We start from the raw sequence: 11,010 nt of genomic DNA, 5'->3' as shown, positions 1-11,010 counted from the left end.
GGAGATGTATGTGGATATTACAGTGGGGGAGATGTCTGTGGATATTACAGTGGGGGGAGATGTCTGTGGATATTACAGTGGGGACTATATATGGTGGTGATCCGAAAAATGTATGTGTGTTATAATTAATCGAAATTAGTCAATTAATCGATTAAAAAATAAAAACGATTAATCGAACACGAAAATTGTAATCAGTAACAGCCCTAATTTTTTCATCAGATATCCGATGAAGCTGACTTTCATCAGTCTTGCCTACACCCCATCGGATAAAAAAACGATCGTGTCAGAACGCGGTGACGTAAACACAACGACATGCTGAGAAAAATGAAGTTCAATGCTTCCGAGCATGTGTCGACTTGATTCTGAGCATGCGTGGATTTTTAACTGATGGACGTGCCCACAGACGATCGTTTTTTTCTATCGGTTAGTTAACCATCAGATGATTTTAAAACAAGTTCCTAGTTTTTTAACCGATGGATAAATAACCGATGGGGCCCACACACGATCGGTTAGTCTGATGAAAACAGTCCATCAGACAGTTTTCATCAGACAAACCGATCGTGTGTACGCGGCGTTAGAGGCGCCTCTCTTCTCTTTTATACTCTGGAGCTCCTGCTGGATTTTGCTTCTAATCGCCTTGGGGAGGCTTCCATTTGTGGATGGACATTTTATGGCTACACAACCTATCACATTGCTATAATCTTTTTATATGGACTATAAACTGAAGGACCTATGAATAAATGGTTGTGGAACGAATCATTTGAGTTTACATTATTTCTTATGGGGAAATTTGCTTTGATATACAAGCGCTTTGTATTACAAGCATGTTTCTGGAACAAATTATTCTTGCAATCCAAGGTTTTACTGTATGTTCAAATTGCCGTACCTGGAATTAAGTTTTACGCTCCATGTACATATTACACAATGCACTCTCCAGTGGGATATTTTTTTTTTTATTAAAAACATACTTGAAAACAATATCAGAACTGGAATACAAAATCATTTGACTACAGCTATGTCACGGGGAGTTTTTTCTCCTGGTAAATAAGAGCTGATTATTTATAATTGTCCTGCAATTAAAAAAAAAAAAGTCAGCTCAGGATAAAACATGAAAGACCATACAGCACCACATTGATTTATTGACACAGTACAGGCAGTTTCTTGCTATTATCACAATGGCTTTTCTTTCTACAACGATATGACTGGCTGCACCTACACAAAGATATTGCGCTCCTATTTTCTACCCTCTGATGAGCTTCATTTGGGCAGTTCCTCGATAATGATCCGAGATACAGAATTCCATCCGGTGGAGGCGTCTCCTCTGGGGTAATCTGCGCACGTCCCCACCCAGACCGCAACATCAACCAGCCCTGCGCCAATCCCTTCACACAGACCTTCCACTGCAAGCAAAAAATAATAAAAAAGGTATTCATTAAAGCGGAGTTCCGGCCACAATTTCACTTTTTAAATATAAATACCCCTGTAATACACAAGCTTAATGTATTCTAATAAAGTTAGTCTGTAAACTAAGGTCCGTTTTGTTAGGTTGTTACAGCATTTAGACACTTTATAAAATAGGAATTGACTGGGGCCATCTTAAGTGTGGGCATAATGAAGCCAGACTGTATGACTTCCTGGATTTTAGCCTTGCAGATCTCGCACATGCTCAGTGCTGCACAAGCAGTGTAATAGGTTTCAGATCAGGTTTCAGCACCTGTACTGTCCAAGTCACATGATTCTTCGAGACTGGGGAGTGCACAGACTCCTGGAAAGTTACACCCACTACATTCCCAGGAGTCTGTGCGGTGTAGGTTAGGAAGCTTAAGCACCTAGGTGCAGGAAGAGGGAAGATTAACTATTCTGCCTAGCAACAACACTTTGAAGGCATCTAAAAAAAAAAAAAAAATTCTTAAAGGACTAATGACATTTTTTTAAAACTACTGATGTAATGTTATATTTATGGGTGGGACTCCACTTTAAGACATCAGTGTTAATCACTGTACATTATACTAAATCCAAACCATGTGTTGTGTTTCGAATGCTGCCTTATGCATCAACCTACTTCTTTAGACCGAGTCTGTCCAGGCAACATGGTCACCTACTGACTTGGCACAATCCACAGGCAGCTTAACTCTTCAATAAGATACCGATGTTGAATCCAATGCAATTTTACATCTAACTGCACTACAGCAAAAAAAAATAAAAAAAATCAACCTTTTGACGTGTATGAAGACAATTTGGTTGATTTACTAAAGGCAAATTCACTTTGCACTACAAGTGCACTGCAAGTGCACTTGGAAGTGCAGTCACTTTAGATCTGAGGGGTAGATTGGAAATGAGGGGAAGTTCTGCTGATTTTATCATCCAATCATGTAAAAGCAAAATTGCTGTTTTTTTATTTTCCTTGCATGTCCCCCTCAGATCTACAGCGACTGCACTTCCAAGTGCACCTGCAGTGCACTTGTAGTGCAAAGTGGATTTGCCTTTTGTAAATCAACCCTAATGACTTTCCTAAGCCCTGTCTCTGCAGACTGACTGAGGGAACATGGAGGAAAATAGGAGGGTCTAGCTAGGACTGATATAACTTGCACTGAACAGGAGGTGAGGACAAAGGGGAAGCCAAAATCGCATAGTAAACAAGTTGTGGTGGTGGATATCTGCATACTGTGGAACAATGATAACCTGATTCCGTTCAATACAACACATAAAAAAAACATGAAAATGGAGGCAGAACAAACTGGTTGACCTATTCTGAAGTTGCTCCAGTCTGGTCACATGATCTATCCAGCACCGGCTTGAGTAAAGAGGAGAAATTGCCATCAATGGTGGTGACATAGGCTTACATTGTCCGTGATCTCTCTTCTATACTGAAGCTGGCACTGGGACGCGATCATGTGATCGTACCGGAGCAACTTCAGAATAGGTAAGTATAGACTCTTTCCTTTTACAGAGTACATAGAATAGGCTTAGAGCACCCTGATGGGTTATTAAGGCATTCCTTGACTCGCCGGTCTGCCTTTTCGGCTGGTTTAGTCAAAGACTGTTACGTTTTGGGGCAGGTGTTAATAATATGTGAGTGATGATATGCCTGTATTTTTGTCTATTTGACTATGTTTCTTCATTGCATTCTGTATTATGTTTCCATCTACCATATTGTAGCTCTGCAAGCAGTTGTACCTGCTTTTGATTTAGACTGTCTTGCTTACATTTGTTTCAATAAACTTGAAATGTAAAAAAAAAAAAAAAGAATAGGCCTAGAATAGAGGTGAGAGTAGATGTAAGCTCAGTTAGCTTTTGACTTGCCTTCCACTTTCATTTTCACTTTTGTGAAAAAAGTTTGGACAATTTGTCACGCTCTTATCCTACCTGTAGAAGTTCGGTGGATGTTTATGGTAGAGTTGAACTCCACACTGCCTTGGTCCAGATATATAATGGCCTCGATGGGGAGGGGTCCAGAACACTCGGCTCCATTGAAAGTGAAGTACCAGCGCTGGCAGCAGGCGGTCTTACATTTCAGGCGCAGAGAGCCGCTGAACACAACTCTCAGGGCACTTTGTGAGCGCATCTTCGTGAATGTACATTCCTGAGAAAAAAGAACAGAGCAAATAAAACCCCTCATCTCCGGTATCGTTGTTGTTAATCAAGCATATGACACAGTTCCCCATAAACGTTTACTGTACAAAATAAGGTCCGTTGGCATGGACCATAGGGTGAGTACATGGATTGAAAACTGGCTACAAGGGGGAGCTCAGAGGGTGGTGATAAATGGGGAGTAATGGGAATGGTCAGAGGTGGGTAGTGGGGTCCCCCAGGGTTCTGTGCTGGGACCAATCCTATTTAATTTGATCATAAACGACCTGGAGGATGGGGTAAACGGCTCAATCTCTGTATTTGCGGACGATACTAAGCTAAGCAGGCCAATGACTTCTACTCAGGATGTGGAAACCTTGCAAAAAGATCTGAACAAATTAATGGGATGGGCAAATACATGCAAAAGGAGGTTTAATGTAGAAATGTTTTAAATAATGCATTTGGGTGGAAAAAATATAAATGCAATCTATACACTGGGGGGAGAACCTCTGGGGGAATCTAGGATGGAAAGGGACCTGGGGGTCCTAGTAGATGATAGGAATTTCCGATGGAATTACTCCGATAGGGCATACACACGGTCGGAATTTCCTATGGAAAAGGTCAGTCTGACTTTTTCCATCGGAAATTCCGACCGTGTGTATGCCCTATCGGAGTAATTCCATCGGAAATTCCGATGAATTCCATCGGAGTTTACATAGAGAACATGTTCTATTTTACTCTGATGGAATTCTGTCGTGAATTTGGTCGGACAAAGGTCCGATCGTGTGTACAGGGCATTAGTGATGGATTGTAGAGAAGTGGGTCTACAGGGACAGCTCCAATAAGGAGGCAAGAATTACAGCGAAAACTGCCTTTTTGTATTCTGCTGGGCCACATAGGTTTGAAAAATGTCTAAAAAGTGGAGTTGGACTTTGAGTTACTTTTAGAAATTGTTCTAAATTCCACCTCTTTACTGTTCACTTTGCACTGCTTTAACTTAGAAAACTTCTTGGTGCCCCCTTTGGTTTTTAAACTTTATTTACTTTTCCCATGTTTTTTTTGGTTTTCATGCTATTCACATATTTTGTCCTTTTAAACTTTTTTTTTTTAAATGGAGGAACCCTTGAAATAACTTTTAGGTCTCAGGGAACCCCTGACAATAATTACTATATCAACATCTCATAGTACATTAGTGTGGTGGCCAGTGGGAAGAATGTTTTTTTTTTTATATACAGATCATTAAAAAGATCATTGATTGTGCTCGCTTCGGCAGCACATATACTAAAATTGGAACGATACAGAGAAGATTAGCATGGCCCCTGCGCAAGGATGACACGCAAATTCGTGAAGCGTTCCATAAAAAAAAAAAAAAAAAAAAGAAGATCATTGATGTCAGTTGTAACTTATCTAAGAGGCAGAATATGCTCTTTGTTTATCAACTTTCCATACATTGCTGGACTTTCGGTGGTTATACCAGGATGATGTCTGCAGCTGCAGGCATCATACTGTTATGTTTTTTTTTAGAGCCAGCGGTCAGCTCTCTTGTAATAGCTATCGGAGCGGCAGACTAGCCGTTTGATTGCCATTACAAGCAGCAGGTAGGGACATCGCGCCCCCCTTCCACGGCTTGCTCGGGGCTCTCCCATCCCAGTGGGAGCCCTGAGCAACTAGCCGGCACATTCGCCGGCTGGCCGGACTGCCAAGCAAAGCCATGACCGGCTTTGATCCACTGTTCATAGCTGTAACCTGGAAGCAATGACATGACATCACTTCAGGTTTACTCAGAAACAATCGGCTCCATCTTTTAAAACTCAAAAGCATTAAAAAACACTGATCTTGGTGTTTTGTATGCGTTTAAGTGCAGAGAAGGGATCTGGGGATTTATTTTAAAGCATGACATATTTGGTATCTATTTACTCTGCATAAAATCATCTTTTACATTTTTTTAAAAAAATTGGGTTATGTATTGTGTTTTTTTGCATTAAGATTGAAAAATGTGTATTTTTTCACAAAAAATTTCAATACCGTGTGACAAAAAAAAAAATGCAAAACCTACAAATGTATTCTCTTGGGCCTCTGCTTTAAAAATATATATAATGTTTGAGGGTTCTAAGTCATTTTCTAGCCAAAAATACTGATTTTTACATGTAAACACAAAGCTCCAGAAAAGGCTCGTACTGGAGGTGCTTAAGGGATCCCTGGCACCCACTGGAGGGACTCTAGTTGAGAACGGCTGCCTTATTGAGTAAAGGTAATGAGGTCATAAAACAGACTGCTTAAAGCACACTCACCGTGATTTTGCCCAGGTCTATGCCGTAGTTTAAGGCACTCCAGGCGCACTGTTTGTAGTTAGGTGTCCATGGCTCCACCAGGCTCTCTCTCATACATTCTCCTTTCTCTCCTCTCGCACCATCACGTCCCGGAATGCCAGGTGTTCCGGGAATTCCGTTAGCTCCTGGAGTACCATCTCGCCCAGGAAGACCCATACTGCCTTGCATGCACAATCCATTGTACTGTAAAAATACAAAAGGAAGGGTGAAGGAGCGTGTTTAGTTACAATATGCGTATCGTTATAATATTAATTCGTTATAATCAGCATACAATTTTCAGATTTATGTTTAAATTAAAAGTTTATGGGTCTTTCAAAGGGCTAAAATAAATAACATCAATTTAATTTATAGCTTAATAAAAGGGAACATGGGCTTTGCCCATGTAGGGCAAAGCAATGTGTTAATATTATTTTCCCCATCCCCAACAACATAAAGGGGTGGATTTACTAAAGCTTCAGCTCGTTCAATTAAGCTTTGTGTCATGGATATGCAATAGCCTGGCAGCTTACCTGTGTTTCCATCTGTTCATTAGAGGCCTGACCCTGTTCTGGTTCCCTTTTTATCACTTCCTCTTCCTGTATGGTCCCACCCAGGCCACCCCAGGAAGTCTATATTAACTGTTGCACTACAAGTCTTCAGTGCTGTTCAACAGTCTAATTTGCTAAGTTCCTGTCTGCAAGTGTGCTACGATCATCTTCCTGTGTACCGGTTTTGGCTTGTCCCTGACTTCTTCTGTTTGCCTGTGCCCCTGACCATTTGCCTGTCCTCGGTTACCCTTGTCTGCCTGTTGCCCTGACCTCGGCCTGCCCATCACCACCATTTGTCCTGTTGGCTGCTTCCCCTCTCTCCCTGCGGAGTGTGACCTAGGGGATCTCGGGGGTCGCGACCTGGATCCAGTTGCGGCCAAGATCATCCTCACCACTAGGGTCTCTGGTGAACACAAAACTGGGTCTTAGACTCCGCGCCCTGGGTGATCTTGGGTTCACGCTTCCTCTCTGTAGCAGCAGTCAGCTATAGGGTTCACTACCCTGTGGTGCATCCCTGACCCCAACGGGGTGCACTTGTCACCTGGCCACGGGTGACCCGACACTTTGACAATAAAATCTGGAAGCTGATTGGTTTTCTATGCAGAACTGCACCAGTTTTTGCACGCTACAGTTTTAGTAAATCAACCCCCATATACTGTACTTCCCTTTACTTTTGCTGCCCGACATCCAGTTCCAATTTGGAGTTAAAGATTACACATGACTGTGACAGCGCTGGGCTAATCACTAAACATTAGCGCTTCCACACTGCTCCAGACTTGGAAGTAATGAGTATTTCTATCACTTCTGATGTTCAACAAAGTAAAGCTAATGCTGGCATTGGAGACTAGGCAAAGCACAGGGTTGTTTAAACTGTTTTACTAGGATGGATATAGAAACAATTACAGAAGAGCTGATATTTCTTTCCAAGTAAAGTTGTGCTTCGGCATCGTCCAGTGCTGGTCATATGACCAAAAGCTTAGGAATTTGGTCATACAATCTTGGCTGAAATGGAGGATTAAAGTTAAAGCGGGGGTTCACCCTGTTAAAAAAAAAAAAAAAGTTTTTTTTTATTAGACCATTACATTCGGCATCGTAGCGCGAGCTACGGTATGCCGGTCTTACATTTTTTATCCCCGTACTCACTGTGCTATTGCACATTGAAGATTCCGGGGAATGGGCGTTCCTATGGTGAGAGAAGATGATTGACGGCCGGCCCTGGCACGTCACGCTTCTCCGGAAATAGCCGAAATAGGCTTGGCTATTCACGGCGCCTCTGCATAGCCTGTGCGCAGGCGCCGTGAATAGCCGAGACCTACTCCGGCTGTCTTCGGGGAGCGTGACGTGCCAGAGCCGGCAGTCAATCATCCTCCCTCTCCATAGGCACGCCCATTCCCCGCGGGAGTCGGATTCTTCAATCATCGATAGCACAGTGAGTACGGGGATTAAAAATTTAAGACCGGCATACCGTAGCTCGCGCTACGATGCCGAATGTAATGGTCTAATGATGGAAAGGAGGGTGAACTACCGCTTTAAGGATGGCTTATGCTTCCCTTTAGCAGAGGTTATGTGATCAAATGCCAGCAGCAGCATTTTATTCAGGAAAGGTAAGCATATCCTTCATATTGTAGCACACTGTCCTAAACAGGGCTGCTAGTAAATTAAGTTGTGCTAGGTGGTAAATAGCCTGGCTAATTTGTAGTCTTGATCACATGGTTTTCTCCTAAGCTTGAGTTTAATTGTGATCTCTCTCCTCTGTCAATAGGTGGCACTGTTGACTTTGGCATTAGGACGATAGAGTGCAGTCAATTCAGGTTATAAGTAGATATGTTGGGCCAGATTCTCAAGAGATACGCCGGCGTATCTCCTGATACGCCGTCGTATCTCTGAGTCCGCTCGTCGTATCTATGCGCCTGATTCATAGAATCAGTTACGCATAGATAAGCATTAGATCCGACAGGCGTAAGGCTCTTACGCTGTCGGATATTAAATGCAATTTTTTTTTTGCCGCTAGGTGTCGCCGACGTAATTTTCCCCGTTGAGTATGCAAATTAGCTAAATACGCGAATTCCCGAACGTACGCGCGGTTGACGCAGTGAAGTTACGACGTTTACGTTAGATTTGCGATGCGTAAAGTTGCCTCAGGGTATATGAGGCGCAGTCAATGTTAAGTATGGCCATCGTTCCCACAACGAAATTTGAAAATTTACGTTGTTTGCGTAAGTCGTCCGTGAATAGGGCTGGACGCCATTTACGTTCACGTCGAAACCAATGACGTCCTTGCGACGTCATTTAGCGCAATGCACGTCGGGAAATTTTAGGGACGGCGCATGCGCAGTACGTTCGGCGCGGGAACGTGCCTAATTTAAATGATCCACGCCCCCTACCCGGATCATTTGATTTAGGCGGGCTTGCGCCGGGGGATTTACGCTACGCCGCCGCAACTTTACAGGCAAGTGCTTTGTGAATCAAGCACTTGCCCGTAAAACTTGCGGCGGCGTAACGTAAATGAGATACGTTACGCCGCTGCAGAGATGCGGCGATCTACGAGAATCTGGCCCGTTGTCTCAGCCAATCAGTTGAGCTTGAAGATCTATAGTGGGATACTGTGAGTGAAGTTGTTGCCATAGGAGACAGAAGTTTGTACAAGATACAGATCCCTGCATTCAACTTAATGTAAGGTGACCAGATTTTTTTAATTAAATCCGGGGACATTTTTTTTTTTTTTTACTAGTAATGACGGCAATCAGCAACTCTCTGCCCGTCACCGCCTCTGCCCACCTCACAGCCTGTCAAGTCTCACTTTCCGGAACAATGGCTACTACTGGGTGGGGAGTGGAGGAAGATCACTCCACCAGTGAAGGCAAGGAGATAAAAAAGGCAGCTGGCCGGGACTTGAGCCAAGGCAGAAGAACATGCGAGGGGAGCTAAATGGGCACATGAAACTGAAGAAATATTCCCTCCACCCCGACCAGCACATCATCATCAGAAAGGGGCACAGATAATGGAAAAAAATACACCCCCTAATGTAGTAGGAGCAGCGGAGTGGGGGGGGGGTGTAATTCAGAGTTTTTTTTATTTTATTCTGCACTGTCTGTCTTTGAAATTGCCTCAGCCCCTGTTGAAATCTAATCTGGGGACAAAACCAGGGACAGACTTGGTTCGGGGACAGTGTTCTCAATCTGGGGACTGTGCCCTGAAACCGGGGATGTCTGGTCACCCTAGCTTAAAGGTCCTTTTTTCTGTATTGCTGTCTGCCTAGTTATAATTTTGTCTGCCCAGTTTGCCAAGTTGCTATTGCATTGCCCAAGGGTGACCTGTGTTCCTATTAAGAGAAATAAATACTCTGTTTGTTAATTTTTAAAAGTGAGTGGCGCCCATCTTTCCATCTTGCACTACACCCACTATGCCTAGTAACCTGCACCTAGAGGAGGAATGTCAGCTTTCCCTGACTCTGGGGCACACCACCAGGCCCTTAGAGGTTGGGTAGACGGCTACACTTTCATTACACTTTATGCATCCAAACAAGAAAGCTAATATAGCTTTCTGTTAACACAGGAACATGATGATTAGCCCACCGAGCGTGTTCATCTATTTTTGTATTGCTGCTGGAGGTCTGTTATTACAGTGGTGGATCTATTGTTGTTGAAGGGATCCATTTATACTGCTTTTTGTGGTATCATTTACACATTTCATAATAATTACTTAGCACCACAAAATGATACTTGGTTCTGTATTCTCTAAAAGTGACGGTACTTGGAGATGGGTAGAGAGTGGAACCAAGGGACGGTGCTTGGAGGTGGGTAAAGAGTGGAACCAAGGACGGTGCTCAGAGGTGGGTAGAGTGGAACCAAGGGACGGTACTTGGAGATGGGTACAGAGTGGAACCAAGGGATGGTGCTTGGAGGTGGGTAGAGAGTGGAACCAAGGGACAGTGCTCAGAGGTGGGTAGAGTGGAACCAAGGGACGGTACTTGGAGATGGGTACAGAGTGGAACCAAGGGACGGTGCTTGGAGGTGGGTAGAGTGGAACCAAGGGACGGTGCTCAGAGGTGGGTAGAGAGTGGAAACAAGGGATGGTGCTCGGAGGTGGGTACAGAGTGGAACCAAGGGACGGTGCTTGGAGGTGGGTAGAGAGTGGAACCAAGGGACGGTGCTCGGAGGTGTGTAGAGTGGAACCAAGGGACGGTGCTCGGAGGTGGGTAGAGAGTGGAACCAAGGGACGGTGCTCGGAGGTGGGTAGAGAGTGGAAACAAGGGACGGTGCTCGGAGGTGGGTAGGGGGCAGAGACAAGGGGGTGACTCAGAAGGGGGGAGTTCCTGCACCTATTCACTTTGATTAAGGCCAGGACTGGTCAAAACACGCTAGAGTTTATGTCTGTTTTCTACTCTCATATACTGAAGTAGAAGATCGGTTGGACCAAAAATGGATGTTATCATTAAAGTATAGGTCTACTTTTATAATAATGCTTATAAAAAAAATATTAATAATTTTTCAGAGACTAGAAATAGTTTCTATCTACTGTTTTGTGTGCTAGTGTCTCCCACAAACTCTTTTTGCCATCAAGTTTCTGCAGAAGTCGTTGGC

At 43.6% G+C, this 11,010-nt stretch overlaps 1 protein-coding gene and 1 non-coding gene across 3 annotated transcripts in view; one reads left to right on the top strand and one right to left on the bottom strand.

The window, feature by feature from the left end:
- Nucleotides 1–937: 937 nt before the first annotated feature.
- Nucleotides 938–11,010, bottom strand: part of CTHRC1 (collagen triple helix repeat containing 1) — a 37,798-nt gene continuing 27,725 nt past the window's right edge. The window contains exons 2-5 of one of the 2 annotated variants that reach the window (XM_040354821.1): nucleotides 5,862–6,083; nucleotides 3,367–3,583; nucleotides 1,217–1,400; nucleotides 938–1,070 (exon numbers count right to left, since the gene is read on the bottom strand). In XM_040354821.1, coding sequence (XP_040210755.1) covers nucleotides 1,258–1,400; nucleotides 3,367–3,583; nucleotides 5,862–6,083 — 582 coding nt within the window. In that variant the 3' untranslated portion in view covers nucleotides 938–1,070; nucleotides 1,217–1,257. Of the gene's footprint in view, nucleotides 1,401–3,366; nucleotides 3,584–5,861; nucleotides 6,084–6,409; nucleotides 6,447–11,010 lie in introns of those variants that run through there. The other variant, XM_040354822.1, reaches the window with a different exon arrangement.
- Nucleotides 4,828–4,934, top strand: LOC120942083. The gene has a single exon (XR_005749884.1). It is a non-coding gene; the product is annotated as a U6 spliceosomal RNA (small nuclear RNA).

The sequence above is a fragment of the Rana temporaria genome, chromosome 5, assembly GCF_905171775.1.
Source record: "Rana temporaria chromosome 5, aRanTem1.1, whole genome shotgun sequence".
In the NCBI taxonomy this organism is placed as follows: Eukaryota; Metazoa; Chordata; class Amphibia; order Anura; family Ranidae; genus Rana; species Rana temporaria.
The sequence above is the reverse complement of the archived record's forward strand: the minus strand, read 5'-3'. Positions and strand labels throughout refer to the sequence as shown.